Raw genomic sequence first — 24335 nt, forward strand, 5'->3', positions numbered from 1 at the left:
TATTAACATGTTTACTAACTTAAGTACTAGAGGGGGTTTCCTCAGTCAAACCCCTGAGGTTAGCTCACGTTTGTTCTGCTTGACAAGACAAGGCACTACTAGATCGTTCTCCCAGTTCCATACTCGGAACAAGTGGTGCTAGAAGGAGGGAAACTTTCTAGACCTTCTCCTTAAACATTAGCACCCAACTAAGTGAGCAATAACAACACCAATGCCAGATCAATTGATGAAACAACAAATAGAAATACCCACTCCAAAAACCACCCCAATGACCTCAAAGCCTCTTACCATGTAACAATTCAACATTCCCTAGGATGTTGGACAGAAGAAAGAATCGTCACCTCCTGAGATCAGGGCAACTCCAAGCCAGGTCCTCTAGGCCCCAACCGTAGCTTCTCGGGAGCAGCTGGCTTCCTAATTCTTGCCAGACCAGATGTGCACAACCCTCAAGTATCTAGAATCTCTCACTTAACCTCCCTCTCAGGTCCAGACCAAGAAGTTTCATCCTGAGATAGAAGAAACGGCCCAGACCCCAGAGCAGTCCACATGTATGGAGAAGGAATCTCACGGAGGAATTGGAAGGCGCTGACTCTCAGGAGCGCGGTGCTAAAAGTGCAACTCCTATCAGGGCCAGAACAAGGGGTGAAATAGAAGAAAGGACTAGGCCAACATAACTTTCTGTATCAGGTACTCTGAACCCTAATCGAGATATAGTTAAACTTGACATATCACCTTTTTGCGGTGAAATATTATCCAAATGGAAAAGATAAAAATGCCCACTTCTAAGTTTTATGGAAAGACAGACTCGACCAATAAATTGTTCGTCTATGAGGGGCATATGATGCTATACATGGACACTGATTCCATGTCGTGCAAGGTTTTCCCTTCCACTTTATATGGTATAGTACATAATTGGTTCAAAACTATCCCCAGCGGATCAATCACCTTGTTCCGACAGCTGGCTACTATCCTTCGCACTCAATATGTGGCAAACATTGTGCGCGAAAGAATGGTTATATCTTATAATTAAGGGTTTATATTTTACATAGTAGTATCTTATATTATAACAAAATTATTAATATGGTTGCAATGACAAAAATATTTTTGGTATGTTAATGTTAATGATTGTAATATCACTTATATATAAAATTTCGTGTAAATTAACATTTTGATATATAAATCATGCATCACACTTGATGGCGAGTTCGGATTTAAGATTGGGCTAACTATGAAGATTAAAGATAGATGATAAACTAATATTGACTAATAAACAGAGATTTGGTGGTGGAGAGCAGATATAAGGATAACATGTAACCACCTTCGTGATGGGGCGAGTTTGAATTATTGGATTTGAGCACCGTCACCCAATTCTAATTATTTATGTCACTTTTAGATATTTTCATCAATATTATAGCTAATACAATCAGTTTTAATAATAAACTTATGTCAATATATTCAAAAGTTAGCTGAAAGACAAAGTGACTTATTTAACGAATATAGGGACAAAAGATTGTCAGTGGGACGGGTTTTTTTGGGAGATATATATGCCTCGTGCATCAGCCCTTGGTGAGCGGGGTGGAGGAAACTTGGTGGGTGATTGGGTTAAAAAATGTACTCGCCCGCATGTTGCTGGACGAGGATGCATGGATTTTTTTATCAGCCATGCTCGCATCTCTTATCCTTCAACCAATTTATTGTGAATCTACTATAAAAACCCTACTAACCTACATATTATACTGTTTTGTTTATTTATTCAATTACTCCAATCAGACAGCCAAATTGTCGAAGACTCTAGAATAGAGTAATTCAAAATTCTCTTACCAAAACAAAAAATGTTGATTCTAGGGGTGGGTTTGAGGCTGAAAATACGCGGGTGGGTGATTGAGCGGGGATGAATTTTATTTTTTTACCCTTCAGTAAGGGGGTTGGGTGGATGGTCGGGTTAGTATTATTGTTTCTATCGTGGGTGGCGAGGATGGGGATAATATTTTAGGTGGTTACGAGTGTGGAGGCCCCTCCCCGCCTCAAAGTCGCCTCTATCTAAATAAAGTAAATGGCGGGGGTAGGTGAATTGATCGGGTAATGTGGTAGATGGGCGAGTACCACATAATTTTATCTATGTACCCTTTGTTTTATTTTTTTAATAAATAAGATACTAAATGGGAAAGTAACAAATTTATCCATCATTGATTTAATTAGAAGAATATATATGTAAGTTCTATTTTGATAATAGTTTTCTACTATTATAACTTAGATTTCGTAATTTGAATTATAAATTGTGCATTGTACGGGCACTATGCTATCAAGTAAGGAGTACTTTTATTTTAATTGTGTAAGAAAATGAAATAAAATGTTAGACGGTAATATTTTCAGTTAACGTTGTTTATTTACAATTAGTGTTTGATTTTTTTTAAAGTAAACAATTAGGATATATATGATATTTATCCTTCATTTTGAAATTTTCAAATGTGAAAAAAAAAAAGTTTGTTTGCAAGAAACTACTCTCTCCTTCTCTTTTTGTTCTTTGTATTTGATACTTTTAAGACGAAGAGAGTATCATTCATAAATTTGGATCATTTAATAAATGTGTCGTTCTAATAAATTGAAACCTGTAAAAAAATATTTAAACAGATTTTAGGCTTGCATGAAAGCTCATGTCGCCTCAATTAGATGAATATTAGTAATCATTTAAAAATAAACGACAATACATGTTATCGCGTCACTCTATTGCCCTATTCTTCTAAGCTTTATTTAGCTGAACTGAACTGAACTGAACATAATTGAAATAAGCTGAACTGAACTGAATGGAACTGAATTGAACTGAAATGAATGGAACTGAAATAATAAATGACAAACAAAAAGCAATAAATAATGAATAATGAATAATTAATAATAAGTAATAAACACTTCCTTTGTTCTTATTTATATGACACAATTATTTAGTCACGTTTGCCAATGCACAATTTCGAACATTAATATCTACAATTATGGATAATAAAAAATTATTAAAAGTTTATATTTAAAAAATATTTATTGAGACGAATCAAACAAGACCCCACACGACTATGTTTTTTCTAAAGTATAAATCACAAATTGAAATCAAAGGAGCTTTTGTGAATGGTGTCAAAACCCCAATTGTGTCATATAAATGAGAATAGAGGAAGTAATAAATAATAAGTACTCCGTAGTAAATAGCAAATAATAAGTGCGAATCTCTCTCCCTCTTCTCTCTTTTTAAGGTTTACAAAAACTAGGGTTTGTTAGGGAAAAAATAGCCAAATATCTTCGGAAATTTGGTTATTTCCAATCATTTCTCTTCACTTCTGTTTTATTTTTTTGCATTAGATCTAAATAAAACTAAATATTTTCAGTGTAGTAAGTACCTCTATGGTGGCTTTTATTCTAGTTAATTTGTGTGTGTTCATTTTAGTTCAAGTTGTGTAGATGACACATTTGACCCTTGGCCCGAAGCGGAAATTTCAATGATGAAACCATAAACTACTTGTCAATGATCTCCTGATTAATCAACGAGCATCCTGAAGCTGACTGAAATGATACTCGAAAGTAATATTTCCATTCATAGTAACTGATATTTATAGTAACTGTCATTTCCAGTAGCTATTAAATATAGAATACGAACAAGATATATATTGACTTAAAGATACAATTTCACTCCAATTAGTCTTTTAGAAGAGTTAAAACCGTAAGAAAAGAGATAGAATTGGGAATAAACCGGAAGAATCCAGAACCTGGAAAAATTGTTAGCGCTAGGTATTTCTAGCGCTGGGAAGGCAGGCGTTAAAAGATTCTCGCACTGTACTCCAGCGCCACTTTATTCCCGCGCTGCAACTTGGGTTTCACCTAATCATAAACGCGAATAAAGTTCCAGAATATTCAAAGGATGGCGTGGATTTCAACACATCTGAAGCTGCCTGATACCCATTAATTTCCATCGCTAGCCACGCAGGCTAACTCTTCGAACATCTATCTTTGACCGGGCATTTTCTACTATAAATAGGGGTCTAAAACCTCCGGAAATCAACATCGATTATCATTCAAACCCTAATCTTGAGTATTAACGGAAGCTTAAACACGTCCCTACATTCATAATCACCCTAGCCTTGCTAAGTCTTGTTATCAAACCTCTGCCTGGATTAACACCCAAATCGCTCTGTTCCTTGATCAGACTATAGCCGAATTCCTAGCCTAAACTAAGAAAATTTAAGGGGATACTCTGGAGAACTCAAACCAAGACTCGGGGATAATCAGTCAGCCACTAGGGAGCTCTAAGCTTAAAAAGAGATCTAGCAAAGATAAGTAGTATGTGTTTTTGAGAACCGTAGCATAGCCAAAACTATATTGTAACGTGCATTGACATTTATTGCTTTCATCACCCTATAAATTTGTTCACATAATCTGATTTATTACTTTCATCACCCTATAAAGGATATTATGGACAAATCTGATCTTGCTAGGTACCTTAAATTAACCTAAATCACCCCTTTGACGTTGATTAGTTAATACTTTTGCATTAAAATCAATCCATAGTGGTAATGTAGATCTAACGCATGTCCCTTTCTTGTATTTATTACGATGCATTAATCTAGTAAGGACCGTCACATTGGCTAATGTTTAGGCACTCCCCGTATTAGTAAATGTCCCCCGAACCCCCAATCTCTACTTTGCGGATGTACATTGGGCGATCTCCAAATCAGGGATCAAAAGGGAAGCTAAGGCCGTTGTGGTCAAATACGTGAGCATGGGTTTCGGCTACTACTCGCGTCAAACAATAACTGAGTTTTGTCAGTTTTCCTAAATGTTGTTGAAAACTGAATGGCTACTTCACGATCTAGTAAAAAGGCGGCTATTTCCACCCAGTCAGTCCCTCATTACATAATAAAGATTTCCACACTCGAGGGAAAGTCGTTGAATAATCATCGCTACTTTTTCGACCCCCTCACAAGTTGTTTCTTTGGTAAATATTTGTCCAGGATCGAAAAGGATGTCAATATTTCAACTAAAATCAGACAAATTAGACAAAAATTAAAATTTTCACGTCTACAACAGATCTATAGACCCCCTCGTCAAAGAAGGTTGTAAATCACAACGATATAAAACAAAATGTACATAATTTTTAATATACTACGATTGTAGCCATGTTGAAAGGAAGTTTTTATTTGATTCGATTGCTACTTAAATCTTTATGCAGATGTCGTATGACTTTTTATCAATGAATTAATTTGACTGTCAAAAAAATAATAAATAATTATTAATTATTAATAATTAACTATTAAATATGTTAATTCATAATTAATAATTAATAATGAATAATGAATAATACAATAAATAGTAAATAATAAATAATTAAGACGTAGTAATTAATAAATGATCATAAAAATTAAATAAAAATAAAAATAAATAATTAAGATGTACTCCATAGCAATTAATAAATAATAAGTTGTAATTACTAATAATAATTAAGAATCAATAATAATAATAATATTTAATAATTAATAATAAAAAAAATAATGACAATCATAATAACAATAATTAATATACAAAGATGAACATTGCATTATAATGATAGTCATTTTTAACATTTTAATAATAAACAAAATAATATAATAAGATTATTAAAGACAAATAATGAACACAATGCCGTTCTTTTAAACTAAACTAAACTGAACTAAACTGAACTGAATGGAGCTGAACTCAAATTAAATCCAAAAGAACAGAGTCTAAGTCATATAATTGTTTCCACTCCATTTATCTATTCACCTTTAAAAAAAAATATTTCTAATAACATTAGAACTCATAACCTCTCATTATCAATGTGAATGACTTATGTAGTACCATATAAACTCCTCCATATACTCCCTCCATTTTAGAAGTTACGATTTCATTTTTAGTAAATTTTACCTGTACTCCTCGATTGTTTATTATTTCCTACTTTGTTATCATAAAAAAATTCATCTTCGTTAACTTTTGTACCCACTTTTTTTTCGTTATTATCAATCCCCTACTGAGATCATTATTATATCAAATTCAACTAAAAATGGGAGTAACATTTTTACATTAAGTATGTCAACTTAACCATTAATTTATTTGGTATTCTGCCATACACCAATTCTTAAATGAACTTGGTTCACACTAAATTTATTGTACCCCATGTGTAAAAAAAAGTCAAAAACTTGTTCCAACTTATTTTGACATGTTATTAGGATTATTATGAAAAAAAATGTAGAAGTACCAAATTTGTGTCATTGGGACATGTTGAGCTTGAATAATACGATTTTAAGTCACTAATCACTTTTAAAAACATAGGGTTACTATGATTCAAAAAATGGTTATTATATCAAAGAAATTTGGTGTTTAATTTATTATAGGCACTATATGAACAATAAAGGTTTCTATGTATTTAAAAATAGTGCTAAATAAAATATTGATTTTGGATCAACATTAATATTATTGTAGACCAAACCCACATGGCCACATCTTATCTGAAAATGGGCAAATATAAATAATGGATAACATGCATATATGAGAGTATGAGACTATACCTTGGACCTAATTAGATATTCCTTTATATGAGTCCATATTTGACCATGAACAATTGGGCTTGTTTTAAATAAAGTTGGACCAAGTGCCTTTTCGGTTTTAGTCCTAGACACATCAGTTAAATCTTAACATTGGCCCAAACCATATTTGATGTCAGATTTAAAACTTAAACCAAGGTTTAATTCAGGGTTATTTTCGACATTAACACTTGGTTTTTCGGCTTGATGAAAAAGAAACTCGGAGTACCCAAAACATTCAATAGCATTAGCCTAGCAGGTGGGATTTCTCTCTTCTTCCTGACTGCTTCCAAAATACTTCTCTCAGGTATTTTTCTGATTCCTTTTCTTCCCAATAGGCAAAATTATTATTATTAATTTATGGTCTCGAAAAATCGTTGTATATCTCGTTACGGCTTGAAATTCTTTATTGTCACAATGTCACGTATGAAGTACTAAGTACATTATTAACATTAACATAATAGCCCTAGATAAATAGAAAAATTACATGCGAAACAAGGGTTCTGTGTACGGGGAGTACAAATTAGTGATCTTATATAAATTCACCATGGCCAAAACGGCGAAAATTACACAGTTATATCGATGTTACATTGTTGTTTTTATTGGTTATTAGTTATTCGTTTATTGTTTTAACCGTTAATGCAACTTTTCGAAATCATGTAATAATCATGCATGTAAATCGTAGAATTAGGGTTTAAGTAAAGACTATCAATGCCCTTGATATTTATCGTCCTCGATCATGCACGAAAGCACTTGGATTCCTCGTAATAAAAAAAAAGTAGTTTTATCAATGTTTATCCAATGAGTAGACAAAGTTTTTTTCTTTTTATTTTTTGCTGATGTAGTCATGTAGCATTGTTTGTTTGGCAATCAAGGCAGGTACAGTTTGAGTTGTAGGAAAATGATGAACCAATGGATTGCAAAACTAGGGCAATTAAGCATTGCGGCTTAAAAGTTTGTTGGGGTAGGCACGGCTGGTGTACTAGGTGCCTACGCAGTGTATAGCAGCTTTTACAGTGTAGCACCTGGCTGCCGAGCTATTGTGTTTAGCCGCCTTGATGGCATTAAGGAAAAGGTAATATTCCATCCGTTTCGAAATAATATGGAAACTTTGTGTAACACCCCGACCTCTAATTACATTATTAAAGCATAATTAGCAGCGGAATTAACCTAATTGGTCAGGGCATTACCAGCCGTAACTCCCTCTTGGGAATTACAAGGCAACCATCAATCATAAGATATTAAATCCCAAAAATTAATATAATAATCTTTTATATTACCAAAATAAAGGTACATAAATTACTAAAAGTCTTTAATTAAACTATTAAAACTTAAAACATAAACTAGGTGGGAATTATTAAAGTGAAATCCTCGCCACTACTCGTTCCCATCGATCCAGCGGTACCTAAAACAGAAAACAAAATAACGGTGAGCCAAAGACTCAGTAACGAACTATTCTAGCAACGTAAATTCATTTCAATTCATTTTATTTAATAACACAGGGAGAATAGAATAATGTAAAACATTTTATAAAGTCCTTTATTTAATTCATTTTCAACTTTAGGGTGCACATACTAGTCGTGGCAAGTATGACACGGTGGAACGTCTTCCACGATGGACCGCTGTCCATAAACATGGGGCCTTGGCCCGAAAACATGAGAGCCTAGGCTCAATGGGCGGATGCCCCATGGGTACATGCATGACCGAGAATCGTAACCTTTGAACATATACTGCCAAACGGACTAGGAATTTCACTTTCATTTATCATGTTTCGTTTAATTTTACATTTTAGCCTTTTTACTTCAGTAGAAGTAACATAATTCCTTTAGATCATGAGATCATGATAAAACATCATTTAGATCCTGGGATCAATAAAATATCATTTCTTTCCTGGCATCATAGAAACATCATTTCATTCATGGTTTCTTATAAAGATCGTTTTATAAGAATTTCAATCAATCATATTATAATAAATAATCCAATCAAATCACATTTCATTTCCCGCAATTCATAAAACATGTCATAGCATTCAATTCATAAATAAATCATAACATTGTAATTTCATAAACGCATTTATAAGGGAATTGCGGGTACTAGCAATAGCCGTTACCTCACTTCCGCGATTTGCTAAGGGTTTTCGTTGGTTCGTTCGTCCTGAGCTCCGAGTCCAATTTCTTTAAAAATATTAAATAATTGAATTAGTACCAAAATGATAAATAATTTAACTTAATAATTTCGAAACTTTATAATTAACCAATTTTCTAATAATAATGTTAAAAAAAATATATAAATTTCATAGTTTTAATGAAAATATATTTAAACGCCAATTTTAGTGAAGAATATAATTAATTGGAATTTCAATCGAAATATATATATTTTCCTTAATTAATTTACACGAAAATCTTATTTAAATTTTGTCCTTGATAAATCCATTTAGTAACTTATTTTAGTTAAATCGATAATATAATTTAAAATCAATATTTTATAAAATCATAAATTTTATAAGTAATGAATTTTATAAATAACGAGTTTTAATATAAATAACGAATTTTTAATAAAATTATACTTTCGGAATTTAACGAAAATTTTATTATTAATCGAATTTTCAATCGAAATACATATATATTTTATAATTGATTTTCATGTAAATAATATTAAAAAATTCCGTTTTGATAAATAAAACTAGAATCTTTATTCTCATAAAATTGATAATAAAATCTGAAAAATAATAAACAATTTTTATTAGTAAATATTTATTTTGTAAAAATGATTAAACCCTAAGAATTGATAAATTAGATTCTGAAAATTATAAACCAGGCTTAACTCACCCAAAAAGCCCAAATTATAAAATGGCCCAATCTGAATTTAGGTTTGAGGGAGGATTAAATCAAGTTTCAAATGAAAATGATTTCTTTCTCTTTTTCTTTCGAATGGAGGCACGAATAGGGGAGCAAGAAGGGAGGAAGAGAAGAAGAGAGTGTGGAGGCTGGGCTGGGCTTCGCCGGTGATTTCGACGGAGGTGGTGACGGCTGTTGAGCGGCGGCGGAGCAGTCGAGAGAAGGAGGAGGGAGTGCGAAGGAGGCAAAAAAAACAGGGGAGTTTGGGAGTGAGTTTTTCGATCGGGATTTTGGGAAGGGGAAGGGAAGTTCGCCGGAGTTTTAGGGGCGGAGGTTGGTTGGAGAGATGATGAGGGTGGCTGGAGGTGGTGGTGGTTGTGGGAGGTGGTGCGACGAGAGAAGGAGAGAACGAGACAGGGGAGGCGAGAAGAGAGGAGGGAGCAGGGGAAGAAGGGTGTGCGTGCGGTGGTGCTGCAGGGTGACGTGGTCTGGGTGGCTATGGATGTTGCGACTGGTGGTAGGTGATGGTGGTGAGGGTGGGCGGTGGTGTGTGGCGTGGGTGGTGCAGCGTGGCAGAGAGGGCAAGGGAGACAGGGGAACAGGGCAGGGGACGCGTGCGGAGGAGGGAGAGGGTGAGGGAAGTGTGGTGGTGATCGAGGGTGGTTGGGCGGTGTTGAGTGGTGGTGATAATGGTGGTGCACGGTGGTTGAGGTGGTTGTTGTTGGTGGTTGGTTGGATTGAATCACAGAAAAACAAGAATTGAGATTGAGATTGAAATGGTGTTTTTGTTGTTGAAATTCCATCCAAAATTCTGAATTTGTACATGAGAATTGTGATGAACAAGCTAGGAATTGTGCTTGGGGTCCAAGCATCTGCATTTGGACTGAAATGTGGGAAGGAAGGAAGTTTTTGTCTTCCTGGTTTGTGCGTGGGGAGCAAGGAAATAAAGCAGACATTTTCATTTTTTTTTTTTAATAAATTCACAATATTTGGCAAAAATTCAGAATTTGTAATTAATTTTCAGAAATAAAAATGTTTAATTAAAATAATTCCTTAAAAATAAATAAATTATCGTTAACGAAAATAAATAATTTCAGTTTATAAATTTATCGTTTAAAATAAATCGTAAAAACGATTAAAATAACGAAATTCGATTGTTCGTAATTTAATTAAAAACGAAATCAAGTTAATAAATATATTTAATTTTAATAAATCAAATTTAAAATTTCGGGGTATTACATTCTTACCCCCTTAGAAAAAGTTTCGTCCTCGAAACTGGAGCTCAGTCGAACTAGCCATTCATAGAGTCATATAATTCATACTTAATCGTTTTATTCGTTATACAAACATGGCGGAATAACATAATCATTCAAGTAGCATATTAAAATTCATACATCTTATCGTTTCTAAACGAATAACTGGGGATATTTCGATCTCATTTGCGCTTCGACTTCCCATGTGGCTTCAGATGTCAAGTGATTGGCCCACAAGACTTTAATCATTGGAATTACTTTGCTTCTAAGTCGTTTCTCTCTTCGTTCTAGAATTTCAATTGGTTTCTCCTCGTAAGTCAAATCATTTCGCAATAACAAGGGTTCGTGCGTAATCACATGGCTAGGATCAGGAACATATTTTCTTAACATCGACACGTGGAACACATTATGAACCTTCTCCAAGTCGGTTGGTAAAGCTAGTCGATATGCTACTGCACCTACTCTTTCTAGTATCTCATATGACCCGATGTATCTTGGGCTCAACTTTCCTGTTTGACCAAATCTCATTATTCCTTTTGTTGGCGAAATTTTCAAGAACACGTGATCTCCAACCTCAAACTCTAGAGGTCTTCTTCGTTGGTCTGCATAACTCTTTTGCCTACTTTGCGCTGCCATCATTCTTGATTGGATTAAACGAATCTTGTCAGTAGTTTCTTGAATCAATTCTGGTCCTATAACACGCGCCTCATCGATATCACTCCAACATAATGGTGTTCGACATTTCCTTCCATAAAGTGCTTCGTAAGGTGCCATACCAATGGTGGCCTGATAACTGTTGTTGTACGAAAATTCAACCATAGGTATAAACTTTTCCCAAGTTCCTTGAAAATCTAAAACACAAGCTCTCAACATATCCTCAACAATTTGGTTAGTGCGTTCTGTTTGTCCATCAGTCGTTGGATGAAATGCAGTACTGAAATTAAGTTTCGTCCCAAGAGCTTTCTGCAATTCTTTCCAGTAGGTTGATTGATACCTCGTATCACGATCAGAAACAATCAAACTAGGCACTCCATGCAATCGCACAATAGTGTTCACATATAGCTCAGCCAGTTGGTCTAAACTCGAATTGCTCTTCATTGCCAAGAAATGCGCTGATTTCGTTAATCGATCAACAATAACCCAAATAGCATTCATTCCCTTGGTTGATCTTGGTAAAACTATGATAAAATCCATTGAAACTGAATCCCATTTCCATTCTGGCACATCCAGAGGTTGCAACAAACCTGCTGGTCTTTGATGCTCGATCTTGATTCTCTGACATGTCAAACATTTAGCCACATATTCTGCCACTTCTTGCTTCATGTTGCTCCACCAGTACCTTTGTCTTAAATCCTTATACATCTTATCTCCTCCAGGGTGAATCGAGTATGGTGAACTATGAGCCTCTTCTAAAACTCTCTTTTTCAACTTCTCATCATTTGGCACACATAATCTTCCCTGAAACTTCAACGTGCCATCTTCTTGAATGACAAAACCAGGTGACTTCCCATTTTCCACTTCACTCCTTATTCTTTCTAATTGCAAGTCCTTACATTGTGCTTCCTTAATTTCATCAATCAAAGTTGGCTTCATTACCAACACATTCAAACAAGGGTTTCCTTTCATGGTAAACTCAATTTCCATCTTTTGTAGATCATATTGGTTGGCTCGGGAAAACGTTAGGATAGAATTTAGGTGAGACTTCCGACTTAATGCATCCGCAACAATGTTAGCCTTTCCGGGATGATATTGAATATCAAGATCGTAATCTTTAAGAAGTTCTAACCACCTACGTTGTCTCATGTTGAGTTCTTTTTGGGTGAAAATGTACTTAAGACTCTTATGGTCAGTGAAAATTTGACACGAAACTCCATACAAATAATGTCTCCAAATTTTGAGGGCGAAAACAACAGCTGCAAGTTCGAGGTCATGGGTAGGGTAATTTTGTTCATGAACTTTGAGTTGGCGTGAAGCATAAGCTATAACTTTTCCGTTTTGCATTAAGACACATCCTAACCCATTCTTAGAAACATCACTATAAATAACAAATCCCTCAGTCCCAGATGGAAGGGTAAGAACAGGGGCAGTGGTAAGTCGTTTCTTAAGTTCTTGAAATGCACATTCACAATCATCATTCCACACAAATTTGGTATTCTTTCTAACTAATCGGGTTATGGGTAAGGCAACCTTAGAGAAATCTTGAACAAATCTTCGATAGTATCCAGCTAAACCCATAAAACTCCGTACTTCAGGTACATTAGTTGGTCTAGGCCATTCCACAATTGCTTTTATTTTCTCAGGATCAACAGATACACCTTTCTCATAGATAATATGTCCTAGAAATGATATTTCCTTAAGCCAGAATTCACACTTCGACAACTTAGCATATAACTGGTTTTCAATCAACATATCTAACACTTTTCTCAGATGCTCCTCGTGTTCCTCATTACTCCTAGAATATACCAAAATATCATCAATGAAAACAACTACAAACTTATCAAGGTATGGTTTAAAAATACGGTTCATCAAATCCATAAATACAGCTGGCACATTGGTTAACCCAAAAGGCATTACAACAAACTCATAGTGACCATATCTAGTTCTAAAGGCTGTCTTTGGAATATCCTCATGTTTAATTCGAAGTTGATGGTAACCTGACCTCAAATCAATCTTAGAAAACACTTTTGCACCTCGAAGTTGGTCAAAAAAATCATCAATACGGGGTAAAGGATACTTATTCTTAATCGTAATCTTGTTTAACTCTCGATAATCTATGCATAACCTCATAGTTCCGTCCTTTTTCTTCACAAACAAGACAGGAGCTCCCCAAGGTGAAACACTAGGTCGAATATATCCTTTTTCAAGTAACTCATCTAATTGTTTCTTTAATTCTTGTAACTCAGCTGGTGCCATTCTATATGGTGCCTTAGAAATAGGGGTGGATCTTGGAATTAATTCAATGCTGAAATCTAATTCTCTTGGTGGGGGCATACTAGGTATTTCTTCTTGAAAAACATGTGGGTATTCACAAACAACAAGTATGTCAATAATGGAAGGTGCAGGGGTATTTAGGTCAACAACACTACATAGGTAACCAGATAAACCACTCTCAATCATTTTACGTGCTCTCAAAGCATGGACAATTTGAATCGTTGGTTTTCTTACTAACTTATGGAATGAAACTCTATCTCCATTTGGTGTTCTAAGGGTCACACTTTGCCTCGAACAATTAAGGTTAGCTTCATACTTAGTCAACCAATTCATTCCCAAGATTACATCAAACTCAGATAGGTTAAAAGCTATTAAATCGGCTAGGAACTCTACTTTTTCTATTACAATGGGACAATCTCTATACATGGTTCTACATTTCACTATTTCTCCACTAGGAAGGGAAACACTCATAGCATGAAAGTCACAACATGGTTTCAAACTTAAACATTTAACAAACAATGGTGAAATAAAGGAATGTGAAGCTCCAGAATCAAAAAGAACATGGGCAGGTAACGAATGGATAGAAAAGGTACCGGTGATAACATTATCATCCTCATCTGCTTCATCTTGTCTCATCACAAAAACTCTTCCAGTTGGCGGTGGTCGAGGTGGGTTGCGGTTTGAACCTGAGGCGTTGTTGTTGTTACGACCACGATCGTTGTTAGTTGGAACTGGTCCTCTCATGGTTGGCGTCACTTGATTTGGGCAATCTTTGACGTAATGATCATGGCTTCCACATCGATAGCAAGCATTCGTGCCAATACGACATTCACTCTCCACATGACTCCTTTTTCCACATTTGGCACATCCTTGCGACCGATTGTTCCTTCCTTGAAATCCTTGTCCCCTATTATTTCCTTGATTACCATCATTCCTCCTTTGATTTCCCTGGTAACTTTGGTTAGGCTTCTTTGCTCCTCCTTGGCTTTGGTTATCATTTCCCCTTTTATACCCAACATTCTTCGCTTCTCGAAGTAGTACCACTCGCTCCACATTAGCTGCAATATCAACCATATCCTGGTATGAAGTAAACCTCTGAGTGGACAACCTATCCTGGTACTTAAGGTGCAGACCTCGTTCGAAACGGTTCATCCTGGACTGTTCTGTCGACACCAAGTCTGGTGCAAACCTTGACAACTCCATGAACTTATTTGCGTATTCCAGCACGCTCATTGTTCCTTGTTGCAGGTGGAGAAATTCATCTTCCTTTTGTTTCCTTAAGGATGGTGGATAAAACTTGTCTCTCATTAACTTCTGTAGTTCGTTCCAACCAAATCCAGGCCCATTCTTTCGTTCCTTGTTAACTTTCCACCATAATCCTGCTTGGCCTGACAAGTAGAACACTGCGAAATCAACTCTCCATTTCTCAGGGCATTGCAGGGTTTCAAACAACTGATCAATGCGACTTATCCAATCCTCGAACTCAACTGGATCGGGCTTGCCATCATAGGATGGTGGGTTGAGTGACGAAAAGTTCTTGAACATCGTTGCGCTCTCGTTCCCACTAACATCTTTCTTTTTCCGAGAATCATGGACTAATTCGGCCAACATTGCACTCACATTTTCCAATCGTTCCATCCTTTCCTCATGGCCATTAACATGGACATACTCCTCGTGAGTAATGTCGTTATCATCGTGAACATGATGCTCGTTGCGAGCTCCGTTCGTAACATCGTTGATAGCATCGATGGTCGACATTCTGCATAACATATCTTATCAGGTTGAAGCGAAATAATGATATAAAATAAACCCTTTGATCCCGTTCCTACACTCACACTCATATTCATTTTAATTTAGCAAGATTTTAGAACATTCTTTTTAACTCGTTCCTTAAAATTCTTTACTTAAAGCATAATGAATTCTATTCGTGCGAAAACCTGTAAGGTTTAGCACTTATGGTCCAGAACCTTTGCTCTTGATACCAAACTGTAACACCCCGACCTCTAATTACATTAGTAAAGCATAATTAGCAGCGAAATTAACCTAATTGGTCGGGGCATTACCAGCCGTAACTCCCTCTTGGGAATTACAAAGCAACCATCAATCATAAGATATTAAATTCCAAAAATTAATATAATAATCTTTTATATTACCAAAATAAAGGTACATAAATTACTAAAACTCTTTAATTAAACTATTAAAACTTAAAACATAAACTAGGTGGGAATTATTAAAGTGAAATCCTCGCCACTACTCGTTCCCATCGATCCAGCGGTACCTAAAACAGAAAACAAAATAACGGTGAGCCAAAGACTCAGTAACGAACTATTCTAGCAACATAAATTCATTTCAATTCATTTTATTTAATAACACAGGGAGAATAGAATAATGTAAAACATTTTATAAAGTCCTTTATTTAATTCATTTTCAACTTTAGGGTGCACATGCTAGTCGTGGCAAGTATGACATGGTGGAACGTCTTCCACGATGGACCGCTGTCCATAAACATGGGGCCTTGGCCCGAAAACATGAGAGCCTTGGCTCAATGGGCGGATGTCCCATGGGTACATGCATGACCGAGAATCGTAACCTGTGAACATATACTGCCAAACGGACTAGGAATTTCACTTTCATTTATCATGTTTCGTTTAATTTTACATTTTAGCCTTTTTACTTCAGTAGAAGTAACATAATTCCTTTAGATCATGAGATCATGATAAAACATCATTTAGATCATGTGATCAATAAAATATCATTTCTTTCCTGGCATCATATAAACATCATTTCATTCATGGTTTCTTATAAAGATCGTTTTATAAGAATTTCAATCAATCATATTATAATAAATAATCCAATCAAATCACATTTCATTTCCCGCAATTCATAAAACATGTCAAAGCATTCAATTCATAAATAAATCATAACATTGTAATTTCATAAACGCATTTAAAAGGGAATTGCGGGTACTAGCAATAGCCGTTACCTCACTTCCGCGATTTGCTAAGGGTTTTCGTTGGTTCGTTCGTCCTGAGCTCCGAGTCCAATTTCTTTAAAAATATTAAATAATTGAATTAGTACCAAAATGATAAATAATTTAACTTAATAATTTCGAAACTTTATAATTAACCAATTTTCTAATAATAATGTTAAAAAAATATATATAATTTCATAGTTTTAATGAAAATATAATTAAACGCCAATTTTAGTGAAGAATATAATTAATTGGAATTTCAATCGAAATATATATATTTTCCTTAATTAATTTACACGAAAATCTTATTTAAATTTTGTCCTTGATAAATCCATTTAGTAACTTATTTTAGTTAAATCGATAATATAATTTAAAATCAATATTTTATAAAATCATAAATTTTATAAGTAATGAATTTTATAAATAACGAGTTTTAATATAAATAACGAATTTTTAATAAAATTATACTTTCGGAATTTAACGAAAATGTTATTATTAATCGAATTTTCAATCGAAATACATATATATATTTTATAATTGATTTTCATGTAAATAATATTAAAAAATTCCGTTTTGATAAATAAAACTAGAATCTTTATTCTCATAAAATTGATAATAAAATTTGAAAAATAATAAACAGTTTTTATTAGTAAATATTTACTTCGTAAAAATTATTAAACCCTAAGAATTGATAAATTAGATTCTGAAAATTATAAACCAGGCTTAACTCACACAAAAAGCCCAAATTATAAAATGGCCCAATCTGAATTTAGGTTTGAGGGAGGATTAAATCAAGTTTCAAATGAAACTGATTTCTTTCTCTTTTTCTTTCGAATGGAGGCACGAACAGGGGAGCAAGAAGGGAGGAAGAGAAGAAGAGACTGTGGAGGCTGGGCTGGGCTTCGCCGGTGATTTCGACGGAGGTGGTGACGGCTGTTGAGCGGCGGCGGAGCAGGCGAGAGAAGGAGGAGGGAGTGCGAAGGAGGCGAAAAAAAACAGGGGAGTTTGGGAGTGAGTTTTTTGATCGGGATTTTGGGAAGGGGAAGGGAAGTTCGCCGGAGTTTTAGGGGCGGAGGTTGGTTGGAGAGATGATGAGGGTGGCTGGAGGTGGTGGTGGTTGTGGGAGGTGGTGCGACGAGAGAAGGAGAGAACGAGACAGGGGAGGCGAGAAGAGAGGAGGGAGCAGGGGAAGAAGGGTGTGCGTGCGGTGGTGCTGCAGGGTCACGGTGGTCTGGGTGGCTAGGGATGCTGCGACTGGTGGTAGGTGATGGTGGTGAGGGTGGGAGGTGGTGTGTGGCATGGGTGGTGCAGCGTGGCAGAGAGGGCAAGGGAGACAGGGGAACGGGGCAGGGGACGCGTGCGGAGGAGGGAGAGGGTGAGGGAAGTGTGGTGGTGATCGAGGGTGGTTGGGCGGTGTTGAGTGGTGGTGATAATGGTGGTGCACGGTGGTTGAGGTGGTTGTTGGTGGTTGGTTGGATTGAATCACATAAACAAGAATTGAGATTGAGATTGAAATGGTGTTTTTGTTGTTGAAATTCCATCCAAAATTCTGAATTTGTACATGAGAATTGTGATGAACAAGCTAGGAATTGTGCTTGGGGTCCAAGCATCTGCATTTGGACTGAAATGTGGGAAGGAAGGAAGTTTTTGACTTCCTGGTTTGTGCGTGGGGAGCAAGGAAATAAAGCAGACATTTTCATTGTTTTTTTTTTTTTTTTTTTAATAAATTCACAATATTTTGCAAAAATTCAGAATTTGTAATTAATTTTCAGAAATAAAAATGTTTAATTAAAATAATTCCTTAAAAATAAATAAATTATCGTTAACGAAAATAAATAATTTCAGTTTATAAATTTTTCGTTTAAAATAAATCGTAAAAACGATTAAAATAACGAAATTCGATTATTCGTAATTTAATTAAAAACGAAATCAAGTTAATAAATATATTTAATTTTAATAAATCGAATTTAAAATTTCGGGGTATTATACTTTGATATTTGACACTATTTATTGATTTCAATTTGACTATCATCTATGATTTATGACTAAGGAAAAATATAGTCATGTGGCGTCTTATTTGATTCGTCTCAATTGTATTTTCGGAATATGAACTTTTTATAATTTTTACGAATACAAAATTAAGGATATTATTGTCCAAACATTTATATTGGCAAACGTGAAAAGGTGGATTGTCCTTATTATTTCGATTGAAAACGGGGGTAATACTCTCTAAATCGATTTTCCACATTTGGACGATTATGTTCTCTTCCCCTGACCTGATCTATTTTTTTTAGTTTCTGCTTTGGTATGAATTTTTTAGTCTGGTCTGATTTAAATGTTTTATGTGACTGTTTTTTTTTCTTTTGTTGCTGGTCGTTTGAAATTTTCTTATTTGGTATGATTTCGGGTCGTTTGGTTGACAAATGTATATAAGAAATTTCAATATAATATTGCAAAGTTTTAATGAGCAGGTTTACCCTGAAGGGACACATATGGTGATTCCATGGTTGGAGAGGCCAATTATTTACGATATTCGTTCACGCCCCCAGCTTGTTGAAAGTACCAGTGGAAGTCATGACCTTCAAATGGTATGTGCTTATGATTGTATACTCCTCTTGTACAATTACAAAGTATAACTGTTACTTCGTATAGTAGTAAACTAGTGTGTGGCCCGGGCTTTGCTCCGGGTTTTACTTTTTGTAAAAACATGCCGATTGTTAAAAGACTGTATTTTACATTTATATTGGAAAATATAACAAATATAATAGCTAGTTGAGATGGTAGGAAATGAAACTTTAATCCACGAGGTTTGATGTTCGATCCTTGCTACATGCTTTTTTGGTTGTCAATAACATGTCATGATGCTTATTAGTGGTGACGTGGCTATATGGAGGGGATATACGTGATCCATATACATTTTGCTAAACGCCTTTTAATATATTAGTATAGATGTTACAGTGAATGTCAGACTATGTTAGTTGGTGTTCCGGTGTTGTAAAGATGGAAACAATGGGCTTCGAATGAAGGCCCTTTCGTATGTGTTGAAGATCTTGCTTGCTTGAATGAGTCGAGTCCGAATTCACCTGCACAAGAGCAAAGTCACTAGCCTTGGGGGTGTTTCCGAGGAAAGCCCCTCCGATGCCTAAGTAAGAACGATGCTCGGATTCTAGAGAGAAGTTTTCTAGAAGAGTAGTCTTAAGGCGATAAAATTGGACGTACCTTGAGGTGTGAGCCTTGGTGGCCTATTTATAGTGTTTGCATAATAAATGCCCATAGGTCATTTATTGCTATTGGGCCTTGGGCCTTAATGGATGGCTGAATAGCCATAGTGGTAGGTTTGATGCTGTTGCTTAGAGCCATTGGGCTTTGGACTTAGTGGCCCAATTGAATATCAATTGGGAGCCCAAACAACATGTCCCCCAGACCCGGTCCATTTAGAATTAAATGGGTGGGTTTCCAGTTGTCAGAAGTCCAAAAGTTCCCTCTTTTTTTTTGAAAAGGGATGATTTGCATTGATGACAAGTGTTGGGACTTGTATTGTGTCGTGGAGATCGTGGGTTTGAAAAGAAGTTGATGCGCCTCTTTTTTTCTATAAATACTGGGTGCTTAGCTCTCTTCAAACTTTTACTTTCTCTCTCTTTCAAACACACTTCCTCTCTTTTTCTAGCGATCGCAGTTTTCGAGTTTCTTCGGATCTACGGAATTCGGTCAGCTCTAGACTTCGGGAACTTGTGTCGTTCGCTTTGTCGGCGAATTCCGCTTCGGAAAAAGGTAACTTGTTTCTGAATTTTCCTTACTTTTTCGTTCTTTCCTCTACTCCTCAATCTAAACCCTAGACGGAGAATTCGCGACCATTGCAAAGAATAAGGGAAAAAGTAAGTTCGTCGTTGGCTCTTCTAGTGAGAGGGAGGATGTGCCTTCGGGAAGGGTACAGAAGACTTCAAGGGGTGGGCCTTCGGAGAGGCCGGTGGAGAAACGTTCGACTGGTTGGGATGCTTCCAAAGATGGTGCTGTTGGCGGGTCTGGTGTGTCTGAACGTGCTACTTCTGGTAAGAAAGCTGGTTCTTCGGGTGTACGCCGTACTTACCCTGAGTTTCCAGTTCGTTGGACTGAAGCTGATCCGAAGGGCAAGTATGCCCCGATCTTGCATGAGACCACCAAGATCGATGGTCCGTTGGAGAAATCGGTCAGTGGTGACTGGTTAGTGGAGGCGCAGATGGGGAACTACCATCGGAGGGCCGAGGAGCTATACGGAATCAAGCACGCCTTGGGGAACTGGTGTGAGCTTCCCGATCAGGAGCGTCCTCGGGTGACTCATCCGCCGAGGGGGTTCATCTCTGTGTACACTCATCACTTGGAGAACGGTCTCCATTTTCCCTTGGATCCATTCATTTCCGAGCTCCTGGTGTCGTACAACATCAGTTTGGCCCAACTTACACCCAAGTCTATGAGGCACATCATCGGATTTAGATGGGTGTGCGACTTCGTTAACTTTCCCTGCTCTGTCGCCGTTTTTCGGGATCTCCACGATCTGTCTTTCAACCATGCTTCCAAGGGTGATGGGTATGGTTGGTGGACCATCATCAACAAAAAGTCCCGAAAGAAAGGGGAGCCGAACTATATTACGGCATACCCTTACCTTAGTTCTAACCATAAGTGGAAGACGGAGTGGTTGCTTGTTCGCGTGCCGACGGATCCGAAGCACCCCAATTTTTATCGCCCTCCAAAGTGGTTTGTGACTCCTGATCCTGATATGAGGGGCGTGGCTGCTCCGGATCGGAACCATCACCACTACGTGGATCTCCTCCAGTGGTTCTTGGCTCGGGAGGATAATTATAAACTGCCGTCTAGCTGGCTCCCGAACCTTAACTACATCTTGCGGGAGGACATTCTTGCTGTCGCCGGTCTCAGCAGGATTTTTGACAGGGGTAGTGTCTTTCGGCTGGGACCGTGTTTCAGTGAGTTTGTCCTCCTCTTTTTTTTTTTTTTTTTCGTTTTACTGACTCATTTTGTGCTTTGTTTTTGCAGAGTACGGCTTTAGCTGCCTTGATCCTAAGATTTTGGGCATCTCTTTGGATCTGAAGACTATTCACGACTCGGCTCCTGATTACAAGTTCGGGAAAGAGAATCCTCGTAATCCTCGCCTGAAGGATTACGTGTTGTCTCCTTCGGGTGTTGCTCGGATATCCAAAGTTCGAGCTGATCCGTGGGATTCTGCCTCCTCTCCCGAAGCTGTTCCAGTGAAGGTTGTGCTTCCTGTTTTGAGGACAACTTCGGATCCGGTGAGTGTTTCTATAGGCTCGGTTTTTGTTTGTCTTTTCTTTCTCTTTGGTTGGCCGTCGTCTAACGTCTTGGTCCTGGACCATCTTTCTAGGGTCCTGGGACTGACGCTGTGCCGCGTGCCGTTCCTTCGGTTTCATCTCCGACTCGGATAGATATCTCTTTATCTAGGAACCGGGTACTTCACCTTTTTTCTTTATTTCCTCTTTTGTCTTCCTCTCAATTTATTGATCCTTGGTCTCCTTTTTTTAGGATCAAAGGAAAAGGAAGGGTAACACTCTTCTGAAGTCTTCTGCGCATCCGAAGAAGGCGAAGGTTTCTCAGTCCTCGGATAAGGTATTTGCTCTGACTTGGGAGTTTTCTTGTAGTCCGTCTTTTCCTTTTTCGAAGCTGATATTTGAACGCTTGTTTTGTAGGAAACGGTTTCGGAAGACATGCCTCCTCCCAAGAATCTTCTTCACTTCATGCCCTTGCTAGGGCAGAAGTTAAAGAGTGTGGTGGTTGCGGAACCGCCGCCCGTGGATCAACCGTTGGCCGAGGAAGATACCATCCCCTCTCCGCTGAAGCCGTCTTCTACTTTAGGGATCGAGATTCAGGATATCACCAAGGTGATGGAGGCGATTGAAGCCGACTTTGTTCCTGGCTCGGATGTCCCTATCGTGGCCGAGGAGAAGAAGGAATCTGCTGACGGTCCTCTCGAAAGAGAGAGAAGTCCAGATAAGGAGATGGTGGATCTCACAGACCCCAATGTTGAGGTTCCCGAGGCTGAGAAGGATGTTCCCTCTGCTGAGGAGGAGCAGCCCGAACAGGGTCTGACGAGGAAGAGGCGTCACTCAACTTTGGGTTCTACTTCGACCTCGGCCCTGGATAGATTGATCCATGCTGACCCTTGCTCGGATGTTCCGCTGAAACGAATCCCCGAGGAAGTAAGGGAGGCGATGGCTCGGTATGCTAGGGCTCCGGTTTTGGGAGAGAATCCCATGGCTCACGTGGGATCTTTAGTGGGTCCCGAAGCTGCTCGGGAGAATCTTCTTCGGGCCAATCCGCAGTGGAGGGTTCCTGGCGCTGAAGAGAGGAACCCGGCTATGATGGCCCAGTACTACCTGAATGAGGTAAGTGTTGGATTTTCTCTTTGAGTAGTGTTTTTGTTTTATGTTTTTCCTACTTTTGCTCATCTTTCCTTCGCTCCCAGGCTGTTTTCTGGTCCTCGTTCGATTCCGAGTGCAGCTCGGTTGAGGAGAGACAACTGAGGAGATATCAGGAGGCTTACGCTCGTGATATTCCTATCTTGGACCAGAAGGCTGGGCAGCTCTTCTCCGAGCTTGTGGAGGTCAAGCAGCTGTACCTTCAGTACAGTCGCGAGGCTAGAGCTTCTGCTGAGCAGATCGGGGCCGAAGTTGGAAAGCTCACCTTCCAAGTCGAAGAGGATGCTGAAAAAATAGCTTCCTTCGACAAGGAGAGGAAAGATATGGCCGCCAAGTTTGCGAGCGAACTTGAAGAAAAAGACAGACTTCTCAAGGAGATGACGTCTAAATTTGAGGCGGCCGATAAGCAGAGCCAGGATGCGGAGGCGAGGCTTTGTCAGTTTGTCAAGAATCGGGAGATGATTCAGAACCAAGCTGACAAGGTGCCTGTCCTCCAGCTGAAGATCCGAGAGAAGGATGCGGCCATTCGGAAGTTGGAGCAAGAGCGAGTTGACCTCTACACTGCTGATAAGTGTAGAGAGCAGTACTAGAATTATCCTGGGTGCTCGGCGCATGTTTGCGAAGCATATGCCTCATTTCCCTTGGAATGAGAAAGTGCCTCTCTGGATGCGGGCCCAGGATCACTTGGTGGAGTGCCAGGCTGACCGAGACGAAGCTGAAGCTGAACGCCAAGCTGCTCTTGCAGAGGCTCGGGCCCAGAAGGCGAATTCTGAAGGTGACACTACTGCTGGGGGTTCTTCTAAGGATGCTCCCCTAGGGGCTGCTCCTGAGACTCCCAAGAGTTAGGGATTCGGGCAGTCGTCTTCTTCAGAGTCGGTTGGTTCCAGTTGAGGACTTCCGAATGTGTGCTTGCCTTTCCCCCTTTTGCCTCGGCGCTGCGTTGTACTTGTTTCTTTTTGCTTTCTTAGTACTTCGGTAGGCCGGTATTGTCTGTTGATGGCTGCCGATTTTAACTGTTTCATTTTGTTTTCAATTTTTGAGGGTCCTCGGGTATGCACCGAGCTGTTTGATGTATTTGTACTTCCCCCGAATATTGAATGAAAAATGAATGTTTGTTACTTGGCTGCCTCTTTTCAATTTTTTTGCACTTCCGAAGTTTTAAGTTTTTGCCTTTGAATCCGTAGATTTTCGAGCTCTTCTTTTTCGCAGACTTGCTAAGAAACCCTTTGATTTTGCGAGTTCTTCAAATCCGTAGATCTGCTAAGAGACTCTTTAATTTTGCGAGTTCTTCAAATCCGTAGATCTGCTAAGAGACTCTTTAATTTCCAGACTCTTCAAATCCG

At 37.8% G+C, this 24335-nt stretch overlaps 1 protein-coding gene across 1 annotated transcript in view; it reads left to right on the plus strand.

Moving 5' to 3' along the window:
• Positions 1 to 772: 772 nt before the first annotated feature.
• Positions 773 to 24335, plus strand: part of LOC110784017 (prohibitin-2, mitochondrial-like) — a 31643-nt gene continuing 8080 nt past the window's right edge. The window contains exons 1-4 of the mRNA XM_056832043.1: positions 773 to 877; positions 7421 to 7454; positions 7544 to 7650; positions 19039 to 19155. Coding sequence (XP_056688021.1) covers positions 773 to 877; positions 7421 to 7454; positions 7544 to 7650; positions 19039 to 19155 — 363 coding nt within the window. The remainder of the gene's footprint in view (positions 878 to 7420; positions 7455 to 7543; positions 7651 to 19038; positions 19156 to 24335) is intronic.

Source organism: Spinacia oleracea, chromosome 6 (genome assembly GCF_020520425.1).
Source record: "Spinacia oleracea cultivar Varoflay chromosome 6, BTI_SOV_V1, whole genome shotgun sequence".
NCBI lineage: Eukaryota > Viridiplantae > Streptophyta > Magnoliopsida > Caryophyllales > Amaranthaceae > Spinacia > Spinacia oleracea.